General features: G+C 39.4%; 1 protein-coding gene across 27 annotated transcripts in view; it reads right to left on the reverse strand.

The window, feature by feature from the left end:
• Positions 1 to 14,290, reverse strand: part of tcf7l2 (transcription factor 7 like 2) — an 84,620-nt gene that overhangs the window by 38,186 nt on the left and 32,144 nt on the right. For 17 of the 27 annotated variants that reach the window (XR_003293335.1, XR_003293334.1, XM_026276478.1 and 14 more), the window contains exon 5: positions 9,817 to 9,876. The exons of the other annotated variants lie outside the window; for them this stretch is intronic. Coding sequence is in view for 15 of the 17 variants with exons in the window: in XM_026276478.1 (XP_026132263.1) it covers positions 9,817 to 9,876 (60 nt within the window). In the remaining 2 variants the exon portion in view is untranslated. The remainder of the gene's footprint in view (positions 1 to 9,816; positions 9,877 to 14,290) is intronic. 27 annotated transcript variants of the gene reach the window in all.

Here is a 14,290-nt window from a genome sequence, read left to right on the forward strand (position 1 = left end):
TACAAAAGGCGTTATCTAGAAAAAGCATCCAGACTGCTCTTTTCCTCGCAATAAAAGTTAAAAGAGACTAAAGCGATTTAAAAAAAAGAAAGTAGCTTGTACAACTTGTGTATGGAAAGGTGTTTAACGGATATTCTGCTGGATGCCCGTCTTTCTTTGCATGGATGATTAGATCATGATCAGGAATCCATGGGACATATATACAGAATTTACTGTAAATGTATCAATTTTACAAATATTATTGACAAATAGTGGCTTAGAAAATCAGAAACACATTTTTTACCTATCACTGAAAAAAGTTACTTTTTAATGTTTATGAAAGAAGTCTCTTATGCTCAACCAAGGCAGCATTTATTTGATCAAAAATTATGAATGTGAACTATTGTTACAATTTAAAATACAGTTTTCATATATTTTAAAACTCAACACATTTCTGTAATGGCAAAGCTGAATTTTTATCAGCCATTACTTCACTCTTCATTGTCACATGAGCCTTCAGAAATCAATATGCTAACTTGGTGCAAGAAATATTTCTTGTAATTATCGATATTGAAATCTGTTCTGCTTAAAAACAGGATACTTTGATAAATAGAAAGCTCAAACTGAAATGAAAATCTCAAATAACATTCATGTTTTTCCTGCCACCTATAATCAATTTAATGCATACTTGCCTGTCCGTCATGTAAGATTTGTAAGCTCTATTTCAAACAGCTTCATTACAACACAAAGTCATCATCTAACTTCCTCTTGCTTTAACACAGCCATCCTTACAGAAGACCCCTGACCCAAACATCTGAAGCCACAACCCATCCGAGACCTTCAACATGCCACGAGAAGCGCTTTCAGTTCAGCAGCACAAAAAGCTCAGAGAGACAGCTACACGCACTTCCTCACAGCTGGATAAAACAAATCTTAACAGCACAACTACGCCTCACCAAAGTGCTTCTTTTTTTCTCTCTACACCCTCAAACGTATTGTTTTGTCTCTAGGTACCAGGAACCTATCTATCATTTCATTTCAGTCTAAAAACAGAATCTGCATCACCCTCTTCAGTGTGAGTGAGGAACCCCCCCCCCCATCCCGAATTGATTTCTCCCAGTCGAGGCCTTTCCCAGCGCGGACCGCATCCGCAACAGTGTCATCTTTACCGCCAGTCCTCTTTTAACTGGCTTTTACTCTAGTGGCGGAATGTACAAACGATGAAGGCAGAGGGGAAGAAAGAAACAGAAAAACTGATACATGCGCTCCAAAGTTTCGTCTATTGATTTCTTTTTGATGCGCAGCCGAAAAAAAAGGGAAGGAGTTCAAAGCTGAGGAGATCTTTTTTTGATCACCACTAGAATAGCTGTGTTGGTAGTCGGCATGGAAGCAGCGGTGCTAGATGGAAAGGGTCGGCGTGGATTCCTTTGTTCCGGGCGAAGCCCCATGGCAAGGACCCTGACCTGGTGTGGCCAACGTGGTCTTTAGCGAGACGTAACATTAACGCATGCTAAGGGGTAATCTTAAAAGAGCTGTCCATTCATACGTCGCTCTGCCGGACACAAAGTGAATGCATTTGGCTACTGCACTGTGATTAACTGTAGACAACTGCTTACCGCCACATAAGGAGATATTCAGAAACTAAAGAGAAGTGACCATTTAGTAAATTTAGTAAAAAAAAAAAAAAATTCCACTCATTAAAAACTATATATATATTCTGATATATATATATATATATATATATATATATATATATATATATATATATATATATATATATATATATATATATATACTGATATTCCAATTCTATAAAACAGTAATAACTGACATTAAAATCTATATTACTTTTTCAAAATAAAAAAAAATATATAAATACAATTAATTTAGGAATTGCAGAATTACTGTCCAGTATGAAAAAGGTATTTGCTAAAGATTACATTTACCAGTATTATTAAAATATTAGTGATTTTAAGAAATAAATGAGTGTTAGACGACGACAAAGGTAATCTGAACGTAAAAACAGTTAAGTGATCATGTATTTAAAAATAATCAAAACGGTACCAACATACAACCTTAATTAGTTAGTGCTTCATTAAACATACTAAGAAATGCAATACAATCAAAGATACCAGAGTCATTAAGTGGAATTCCTATCCTTGGTCAGAAAGACAGACAGAGGATGCGAGGGGGAATTTAGAGGATGTGGAGAGAGAAAAGCAGAGGAGAAAAGAGAATGACAGATTGATGGAAATGGGCAGAGGACAGAAGCAGAGAGAAGAGGAAGATGGCAGATTACCCCTGTGATGTGTGGGATGGAATCAGCTTGTCAATAATAGATGGTGCTGACTATGTGATAAACGGACAGGTAGAGCAGAGGGAACTTGAACACCTTCTGCAGGTGCTCTCTGCTCCATCAGAAGATGCTGTATGAAGCACGTTCCACTGGATCCTGGCTCTCTGTGATATGCAGCTGTGTCCACTGGGGGCTACAATTAGACCATCACAACCATTCCAGCTGGGAACCGGCACTCATCTCCAGAGCCTGTCCTCCAAACAGACGGCCAACTTGTAGATCTGGGGGTGGTAGTCTTTGATGTGCCATGCATGGAAGAAGCCTCTCTTTTTGCTCATATTAATGGTGAGGAGATATAACAATTAAAGGAGAAGGCAGCGGGCAGACAGACAGCCAGCATGGCTGCACATCCTCAGCTCGAATTAGCATACTGGAAGTCCTCCAACAGGCGTAAGAGCGCTGGGCATGGAAGAGGAACACAGTCATAGCTACCGTTTAGAAAGGAACACCCAGCGGCGGGCTGGGTTTAGTAGGGTAATCAGACACACATACAACTAGTTATAGAATTACAGCACAGCCATAATATTTTGAAAAAGCTAAGATGTTAAAATGATCTAATGTTTTAGCTTGAAGTGGGCTTCCAGACGTGTGGCCTATTAAGGTGGAGCATAATTCCAGTTCCTGGACCAGTGCCGTGGTACATTGTTTTTATTTTTTATTTTTTATAAGAAGACAAGAGTTTACTACAGCTGGTCTGGATGAGGGGGGTCCACTAACATCACATTAGCCATGTGGTATCAGTTTGCCTCCTTCTGGACAAAACCATACGATGGCTGACAGAAAACATGTATTTCAGTGCTTGAATGCTAAATGGTTATTGTGCTCTCTGCGTGATCAGTTCATAAAAATACATCGCTTTTATATAGTGTAAACTGGTCTTAATTACCAGAGGGATTATTTCTTGGCATCATGCATGTGCATGTCATAAATAATACAGAATCGCACACTATTGCCAAAGAGAGGTTCATGATGAAGCAGTGGGCTTTTCAATAACCTGCAAACTACAGAGCGCATAAAAACCCACTCAGAGCATTCATCCGTCTGTCTGACACTATGATTAAGGAACGCTCCTCGAAAAACACTCGTAAAACAGCTGTGCTGCTGTAACAGATTGTATGTGGCATCTCAACGCAAGGTGGAGACAGCGTAAGAAAAGTTCCAATTAAGGTTTTCGTTTAGAAAGGGGGAAATAAATGGAGACGAGCAAAAGTCTCCGGGCTTTCCAACAGGTGCTGGGAGAAATGTGATAAAAAGGCATGCGCGGAGCAGCCTCTGTATCTTGAGGATAGTGGTGACATCTCAGCTTTTTCTCTGTTCGCATCAGGGGTAAAGGAGAAAGGAAAAAAATCCGTTGTGTGAAGAAAAATGTCTTGTTACGGAGGAACGGAGCATGTCGTTGATAAGAGTAGGCCGGTGTTCAAAGGGATACAGGCCAGTGAAGCGCTCGCTTCTTTCTCCACGTCGCTGCACTGTCCTTAATGAGCCTCCCAATAAAGCCTCGTCTCCTGTCTGCCATCCGCGGACGGCACGCCTGTCTCACTTCAATCATGACCGGACATTTTATTTATTCATTTTATTCCTTATTTTCACTGAACTCAGAAAGTTCACAATACTGATAAACAAATAAAAGCACAAAAAATATGTTTAGCTAGTGATAGCTGAGGTTTTTATGTGCTTTATGTCTTTATGTGCTCTATTAATAGAGACAGATGAAAAGAGACCGGAAACAACTGGGGGTAAAAGGGCAGGGTGGTATTAGTCATAAATAATAATAATAATAATAATAATAATTTACATTTAAAAAATTTTATACAATTATAAATCAATTTTTGTTAATTTTAAAGTTAAATTTGTAAAAAATAAAATAAAAATAAATAATTGTATAAAACTGTAAATAAATGAAAATAATACAAATTAAATTAAACTGGATTGGAACTTGCATCGCCCACTTGAGCACCAAGGTTCCAAGGAGTGCTCACCACAGATGTGACATCTAACTAGGGTTACCAATGTATAAAGCTTCAACATAAATGTAAAAAAAAAAAAATCTTTCCAATGGCAGACACAAATGTTTTCCATTCCATCCTTCTCATTTGTTATTTTTCCACCCCTCCAGCCTCTCTGTAGTCTTGTATCTTGTAGCGAGAGTAGTGACAGACTCAACTGGACATGTCAGGACTGCCCAGTTAGCTGCCTGTCATAAATTAAGCCTAAATACAACACATCTGTTTTCACCACAGCGCCGTGCAGACGAGCAAAAGTAGACATTCCTCTCATATCTGAAACGAAGCTAAATAAATGATAAAGAGAGCATGTGCACACCTGCAAAAGCGTGCCAGAACAAGACCACTTTAACTCACTAAATCATTCAAAAAAGGCTAAACTAAAAAGAAACAATAAAAACAAAGAGATTTTTTCACTGAGAAAAACAGTCCCACCGTGTCATCTTTCTCTTTTTAAAGCCATAATGGAGACAGAAAGCTTGGCTCTGACTGCACTTACTGTGGAGAAACATCAAAAAAACAAAGACGCAAATAAACAGTAAAAAGATGTCTGCAAAGAAACTGCTGAGAGGAGCGAAATCAAATAAATTGGAAGTTCGTCTCACAAAAGGCGAGCCGAAGCACATGTGAAAACAATCTAAAGAGGGAGAGAGAGTGAGAGGACAATGCAAAAACAGTTCCAAAATCAAGATAACTGAATGACTTCCAAAAACAAAACAAAACCCTGTTGCTCTCTCAGTGAGGGCTATGGAAGTAAACTTAATTTCGGCTAGCTTAAGTGCTCTCTAGAAGGGCATTTTAGGGGCCAACGCACACATATGCACCAAAACAGGGAAGGAGTTCAACTTTAACTGTCACTGCACATTCAGCCATAACAATAAATTGTTCTTTGGGAATGTCAGTTTCACCCCTCCCCTCCCCAATTCTTTGCCTCTTTCTTTCTATCTCACTTACTTCCACACAGTTCACAGCACACACACACACAAAGAACTTCTGAATCTCACCACATCGCGTGGCCAAAACCGTCTGAAGCACGGGGGGGGACTCCGTCCAACCTTTACAATGGATTAGCGATGGAACATGCTGCAGGACTCCACGTGATTTCACTGGACCTCACGTGCTCAGCGGCCAAATTCTACAAGATGGAATTCCTGAACATGAATTTGCGCAACCACACATGGAAAATGCTATTAATTTTCACTTCAATTAAATGATGCAGTGAATATATCTGGGATTGTGGTGAGCAAGAAGCTTACTAAAACAACCAGGCCGCGTCCAAAAACAGATCCTCGTTCTACAGGCCACCCGAGGGATGGAGTCTAAATCATTTCAACTTCCTCTAAAATGTTCACCTAAAACTTCCTGGAAGCACAACAGCCATGCTCAAAAGAAAATAAAGAGAGTTCATTTGAAAAAACAAGGTGTGAGGGGTAGGTTTAGGGGTGGGGTTAGGTGTGGTCATTCCAATGAATTAGCCACCTAGTAAAATATGTACGAATTATCGTTGTGTAAAAAGTCCACACATTGCATTTCATAAACTCGCATTTTGATTGGTAATGACAGTTATACGTAACTTCATGACGGCAGAAGCAACACGATACTGCCATTACTTTTAAACCCGCTAGAGGGGGCTTAACTTTAAAACGTAAATATAGGTCGTAATAGGATGCTTGCAAAAACGACTTATATGGTAGTTTTTTGTTGAAGGACAGGCTCGGATTATGCCTTAGATTTATGCTTAAAAATAAAAGATTATGTAAACAAAACAAAGCTTTAGTAAGCACATTCATTATTCTGTATGTTAAGTATCACAAAAATACAAATACAATGTGACTGGATAGTCAACCTGAAACACAATTTACAAAACCATTTATTTAATTTATTTGTGTATATGTAGCATAAGAATTTTTTTTTGCTAAATAATAAAATATAACATGGTAAAATACTAGCTTTTAACTAACTGGAATTTAACAGGCCAAGAAAAGTTAGTTAAAGGGTAAGAGGGTATAAGGAATTAGTGATTTCACCCAAGAAACAGGCTAAAGCCCTATTCGGACAGGACTAGTTTTCTAAACTACGTTTGAGTTTCGATTCTTACCACCTGACGTCTGCGATTTTCATGTACCAATTAGGACCGGACTAACATCTCCGTGTTTATTACAGAGGTGGGAGGGTCTGATTTGTGCATCTGGGCGTCACAGAGATCACGCGCTCTGTATGCTTGCATTGCATATAGTCATTCGGATTACCATTGGTATTATTACACAATAAATACTAGATGGCTAGTATAGCAAAACCATGTTAATGTGTGGTTCCTTTAGGAAAACTTGTTTTCCTTTTTTTTGTGTAGTAGGCTAAACCTACCATATGTTTAATTTTCATAAAGGTACATATGAAATTAATACATTATGTAACTGAGTGCATAAATGAACGCGAGTAATCTTACCTGATGCTGATATTACAATAGCCGGTATTAACAGTTTACGTGATCTTGCTCTTGATTTTATTATTTGTATTATTTGTATTATTATTATTTATTTGCCGGTAAGCAAATATATCAAACATGCGCGCGGTAAGAGCATCTACGGTAATTCACGTTGGCCAAAGTCACAAGGAAGCGCGTTGTGAAATAAAATATCACCGGCAATGACAGACATTTGCATTCGGACGGGATTAGTTAACAGTAGGTAATTTGATCTGGAATTATCACAGAGGTTGTGTGAGACAAACACAAACGTGGCAGATTCGGACGGGATTAAAATCACCAAGTACGTCTGTGAAACACATATTTCTCTAACGACCCCTTGTAAAACTAGTCCCGTCCGAATAGGGCTTAACACACACAAAAAATTAATGATGTTTAAACAAATTTCTTAAAAATAACTGGAGTTTGCTTCGTCCTTATCTCTTCCCCCTCCTCTTCCTCTATCTCTTTCTCCATTCTGAGCTACTTTCCCAAGCTACTCTATAACAGGCCTGTGAAAGGAGGTCACATATCAACTTACCAAGCGTCTCTCTCTGACCATATGACCCCTTCGGCAGTCCCCATGTCATTCCATCACACTCGCTGTCCCCCCACATTCACGTCTTCCAAACCACCATCTATAAAAGCTGCCCCCTCCCCTCGTCTGCCCATATCCTGACACTAATTGGCAAATCTGTTGAGCCATAGCACGCCCAACAATAAGACACCTGGAGTTCTGTCAAAACAAGTTTCCCTGTGAAACAGCCTCAAGTGCTAATACAGTACGAGTCCTGGCTAACGCTGTCTCACTCAATGCCGTGCAGGAATATAATGCATGTGTGGTGGGGGAGGTGCAGAGGGGAAGTGTTACTGCCACTTCTATTAGAGTTTAGATTCTCAGAAGTTTGGGAAGGAGGAGCACGATGCTGTCTGGCTCCACTGGAAGCCCACAGGAAGTCCTTGTGGAAGTTTTGGCCCCAACAAAAATCCCAAACATTCTTGTAGTTCTTTTTGGACACCCTCCCCACCCACCATCCCTTCTGCGCTCCCTCTATTTTAGACGGTAGAGTAGTGCTCAACATATACTCAGAGTGCTAACACGGCAACATGCTGTGGTTTATATGAAATCATGTGCAGCTAAGTTTGAAAACCTAACTGAGAACATGGAACCTGTATATTTGCTTGCCAGTTGGCTGAAACAACACACATAAACACAAGCAGCAACACACACATGGCAGCATTAGGGCAACACATGGACAAATACTTTGAACAAACAAGTTCACAAACACATATGAAACAGAGATACACTACTTAAGGAACTCTTGGTGAACCTTGTCAAACAAGTTCTGACACAAACTCTTTACGAAAACAAAACAGTTCTGCCCCCTATAATTAGTGTCAGATAATAAAACAAATGATGATTTATTGTTATATATATATATATATATATATATATATATATATATATATATATATATATATATTTATATTTTACCCTGGACCACAAAAGTCGCTGGGGTATATTTTTTCTTCATTTTTTATTAGTAATATGAATTTCTAAGAATTAATTTGGACAACTTCAATGGTGATTTCCTCAGTGTCTAGATTTTTTTTTGCACTATCCGATTCCAGATTTTCAAGTAGTTGCATCTTGGCCAAATATTGTGTGATCCTAATAAACCATACATCAATGGAAAGCTAATTTATTCCGCTTTCAGATTATATATAAATCCCAATTTCGAAAAAAATACACTTAAGACTGGTTTTGTGGTCCAGGGTCACATATGCCCTACATGGCCCAGAAGGACAAGACAAAAATAAAAAAACACATCCCACATTCTGTGGCAGCTTTCTCTATAGACCTAAACACTAGGAAATGAGCTAAACAATTGCTCGCCCCACTGATCCTTGCACCGCTGCTGAGTTTGGCAGACCAAGGCTACCCATCGTGCCCCCCTTTCGAATTCCAAACACTGTTTGTGTCCATCAAGGAGGGTCGAGGCGCAATTGAGACACTCGGCGGCAGTGGCCCCATGTTGCGTCACTCCGCGCTACATCAAAACTGAAGAGTGGTGCCAGACAGACACTCTCGTTCGCCGTTCTCCTTCTCTCTCCCTCTGTCTCATGTCAACGGACAAGAGGACAATTAGAAGAAGGCCTCGTATCATCCAAACATCCTTAACCTCGACCCACGCAAACCAAGTCACGCAGACATTTACACACACATGGGTGCGCGTCTGCACACAAAAACACAAACCACTCCACCTCCTAACTTCTTGCTGGCATACGTTCAACCCCAGATGCTACAAATGAAAAGCATCCTCTTCACGCCAGCTGCTTCAGAGAAAAGGAAACGAAATCAGAAAGAAATAATCGCCACCATTCCGGAAGATGCAGGAAAATAATTAACAAGGCTGAAACGGGGCCTGCAAGCAGACAAAGATGAAGCTCAAGAGGCATTTCGGGCTGCCAGGAATCCAGAGATGCTGAATTTTGCACCGCTGGAGTGGCGCTGATGCTTTCCTGTTACACGCAAACACTGTATATCGTAACAGGGATCCTGCTACAGACAAAAAGCATCATGTCAAAGGACAGCAACAGTTTACAATTACCACACAAACTAAAGGCACAAGAGCCAAGTCTGCTCATGAGTGTGTGTGTGTGTGTGAGTGGGTGTACAAATGCAAAGCAGACTCAACCCCATTTTATATAAAAGAGCAAGAACACAGCAACAAACAATATCAAATACAGCAGAACATTGCACTGTTATCAAAAAACAAAATAGTTTTTGGCATCTCTCATTGTAATGATTTTGATATTTTCTATTCTCTACCCTGCTGGAAAACCCAGCTTAAGCTGGAAAACTGAAACAAGGTTTCAAGGTTTCTAGCTGGTCAAAGCTCTTCCAAGCAGCTAGAAAATCAGCTCCCAGCTGAAACCGGATTTTCCAGCAGGTAATTCATTTAAACAATCAATAAGCCAGCTGCAAGAAACTTGGAATTCAGCATTCTCACCAAATGAAATTGGTGAAGACTCAGATCAGCCTGTCCGGGGAATTCCAAGCAGAAGGGCCCCTGCAAGGCAAAGACGGACGTCCCGTGTCACAAATTGAGAACATGGTACACTCATCACTCAACCAGGGCATGAAGGCAAAAGGCATGACTTTTAAAACCACAAAAATGGTTATCTGTGTGGGCCACCCCTCTCCTTCCCTGTCTGTTTCCTCTCTGACTGCAGTGTCAGGCCGCTGCCAGGTACAAGCCCAAACATATCTTGCACTCAACTTACAACACATTTAGGATTCGCAAGATCATGTTTGTTTACTGTGATTTGAGGTTGTGATATTCTTAGCATGTTGGCAGTGTGTCTACATCCACTGAACTGACTGACAAAAAGAGTACTGATGTGGCTTTAGGCATTGGGAGGCTTTGTACACCATGTTCCTGTTGCAGAAAAAAAAAACTATTGTTGAGAGTCTTAATGACATTCTTAATTGCTTTGTAATGCTTGTTTCAAATACACTTCCGTTCAAATGATTGGCATCTCTGAGACTTGTTTAATGTTTTCGAAGAAATGTTTTAATGCTCACTAAAATATAAAACAGTAGAATTAAAAATTATTATAATGATTTAAAGTAGAATTTATTCCTGTGAAGGCAGCGCTGAATTTTCACCAGTCATTATTAACTCTTCAGTTTCACACAATCCTTCCAAAATTATTCTAATATGCTGATTTGGTGCTCATGAATCATTTCTTATTATTGAAAACAGAAAGCATTATTTTTGTTGAAAATGTAATACTTTCTTTTCAGAAAAGTTTGACGAATAAAACTTTACTTGAAATATAAAGCCTTTTGTAATATTATAGACTTTATGCTATTTTTTATACATTTAAAGCACCCTTGCTGAATAAAAATAATAACTTCTTAAAAGAAAAGAAAAAATTGTACTAATCCACACTTTTGAATGTTTTGCATCTCGACCGTTCCTCGTAAAATAGTATATATACTATAAATATGCACTATATGCTAATATTATATTAGATTCTTGGGGTGCACAATTCCATAGTAACATTTAGATTTACAATTAATTTATTTAGATAAAATGCATTTGCCAAAAATATTTACTGAAAAGAAAAGTGATAAAAATATAAAAATGTGAAAACTTCTGAAACTCTAAAGGAGACTATCTCAGTTTTCAATCTGAGAACGAATATAAGGAGATTTAAAGTGGCCAAGTTTTCTCACCGCTGCTTAAAAAGATCTCATGCATTGCCATACAAGTGGTCCTGTTAATGGGAAAACACACACGAGTTGTGAGCGTCCTGCACTCACAAGGTTAAATAACAATGTAAACGGCTGAAGGGCTGATGACCTTGACACCAGGTCCCTAGTAAAATAATTTGTTAACATTCTTTGAGTTTGGTTAAGGAAATGCTCCAGGGAGGCCTCACATGCACTACACAAGAGCACACGCTGAGATGTTCTCCAAGCTTTAGCCAAAAGTCCCAGGACAAGTTACATCTCCTTGTTTCACATGGTCCTGTCAGAAGCGGCACAACTCCGGTAACAGTTACATTCAACAGGCCATGGTTACATCACTATGCACCAAACAGCACCAAAAAAGATGAGAAGGAAAAAAATGGAGGCCCTATGGAAAATGATGGAGCGAGAAAGTGAGAAACAGTTAGTAGAAAGCGAAGACAGCTAGTAGAAAAAGACAGTTGGTTCAGTGTCTTTGGCTGTGACTCTGGGGTCCTCATTAACAGCGAGGGGGCTGGGGTTTCCCAGCATGCCTCTGGTCCTCCCAGCCATTGTCAAGCCAGTCCAGGTGCACCACCATTCAGTACGAAAAAAAGGCAGCAAATTACCCAGCAAAAACTACAGGCCCCGTGCTAGCTTTAGACGCTACTCCTACCCAGCTGGAGTCTGGGAAAATGCCCTGCATGCTTTCTGTGCGATTCATTTAGTTTACTCTTTATTTTTAACATTAATATCAATACCCAACTTTTTGAACAGTTTGAACTCCAGACTCAACTTGTGACAGCAAACAGCGGTCATGCCCTCATCGTACCGCGGTTCAGGTGGGAGGTCCCGCTCTGTCAAAATGCAACACATTCCATCACTTCCTAAATACTAATTACCATACAGGAACAGACCAGGACTTCTCCAGCTATTCTTTCAAGCTCCACCCCTTCTATTCTTCCTCCTTTCCCTACGTTCTCACTGTTCCTGCAGTTGGTCCACTTGCACATAGTGCTTGCACGCATATGCACACTGCTGTGGGGCCTCGTGGGGAAATAGTTAACACTCCTGCTATCCCCTGCTGCCTGTGAAAGCCCAGAAAACAATGGAGACATTGTCCAGTCTCAGCAAGACTTGGAGCAAGAGGACAATGTGTGTGTGTGTGTGTGTGTGTGAGAGAGAGAGAGAGAGAGAGAGTGTGTGTATTAGACAGTGTGTAGTACGCCTGCATGTGGTTGTGTGTGTGAGTGTATTCTTTTGCCTCAGCATTATTTTAGGCTACGTTTACACGACGACGGTGTAGTCAAAAACAGAAAAGTTTTTCCCTTGTGATTCACATTTACACATTTCTGCAAAAATAGCCAAAAACACTGTATTACTTATGCCAGGCCTGTAGTTGGTGCTGTTACCTTGTTAGTAAACAGTACCTTTAGTGAGGTGAGAATTATATGTTGTATATGATGCGTCTCTACGGTTGTAATATTGCTGAAGTAAATCCATACTCTTCCGAAGAAGCTCTTTAGCAAACTTTGAGCAGCAACAACAGTACCATGTACTCAGCTACTGTTGTGTATGTTTAGTCGCGCTTGCCTTTGAAATCGACACGTACTGCGCATGGCATGTCTACATAGCTAAAAACATGCTATGCACGGAAATTATGTCACCGTTTAAAAAAAGATTCCCATATTTGGGGTTTACAAGTGAGAAAATAACGGTGCTGTTTTCAAAAATATGCATTTTCAGTCCACAAAACTGTTGTGTAAACTTACGGGCAAAATGCTTAAAAAGTTTCCCATTTTTGGCTGAAAACGTCGTCGTGTAAACGGCCACTTAGAGAGCAGCATTAAAATACAAACAATAACATTTTATTTTTTTAATACAATGAGTTGGATAAAATAATTTGCGGTACACATACGCAGTATTCACTTTAAATTCAGCATGTCACCTGATCCTCGAAATGACCGCTCTAGCTTTTTTTTGGGTATGGTTACTGCAGAATGCAGACTCAAGTCAACTAATTTGATGAGTCTGGGAAAATAATAATTCTTTTATTATTATTTTATTAATTTATTTATTTATTTGCCACTTAGTTTTCTGTCTGTGAAAAAAGATCTGCACTTATTAATTTAGGAAAAAGCTCAAATTTTGGTAAAAAGTCCAACTACAACATATCAATCAAATGGTCATTTCCTGTGTAAGTAGACAGTTCTTGACCACAGTAAAAAGCTGCAAATGACCAGACTTTATGCTGCGAGTTAAACATCTGGCTATATCACTCTAGTATATGGCTAACACCAAGAAACACTACATAGGGAAACACCGATGGACAGCTGTGCATACAAGTCGAGAAAAGGAACGAGAACAGGAAACTGATCCCGGAACGAATGGCCAATGTGTCACAGATGTGGGGAAATATATCGCTCCGTTGTTTCCAACTCCTTCCCATTGGAATTGCAATCGCATGACCCCCGCATACCGTCCTCGAGTACATGCTATGTCCGATGCCAAATACACAGCACATATGTTTTGCAGTCTACCTGTCTGAACTGTGATTTCTATATTATAGGCTATACAAAGAAAGGGCTTTACAGATCACATTAAAAGTTAGTGGAGATGGCAGTGGGACAAATGGCTTCGCAGTGATGTGTTCTTTATGATTTGTGAACAGATAGTAAATGCATAATGGCTGTGTGGGACTAACAGGCTTTGAAAAGACTGCAGGGCTCTTGAGTACTTCAGACATCCTGGCACTGCCTTCTATGGGCGTGGACAGAAACGAGAGGGTCACTTCCTGTGCTCTATTAATAGAGCAACGTAGAGTAGCACCTCTATGATCACACATTTAGTGCTTATGACTGACAACATACTAACTAGTGGTTGAATTCCACCTAAAAACTTTTTACTGATTTATTTTCCATTATGTTTTTTTTAAACCACTTTTAATTTAAAGCAATATGTTTTTAATTAATATTATAAATAAAACATGCATCCATACACAGGAGCAGCTTGAAAACTTTCTATATGAATAAATACTGTCAAGCCCTTTGTCTATTCTCGTCATAGCCATAAAAGTTTTAAAGAGTCACTTAGGTTATAAAATGCAATTTATAACAGAGCTGTGTATGAAAATAACCATATACAGCACTCTAAAATAGGACTGACAAGAGTATTCTGCTGCTGTGTGAAAGCAACAGCCTCATGTGTGCTGCTTCACTCTCTGTTAGCTGTATATAACATTTTTAGAC

The sequence above is a fragment of the Carassius auratus genome, chromosome 12, assembly GCF_003368295.1.
Source record: "Carassius auratus strain Wakin chromosome 12, ASM336829v1, whole genome shotgun sequence".
NCBI lineage: Eukaryota > Metazoa > Chordata > Actinopteri > Cypriniformes > Cyprinidae > Carassius > Carassius auratus.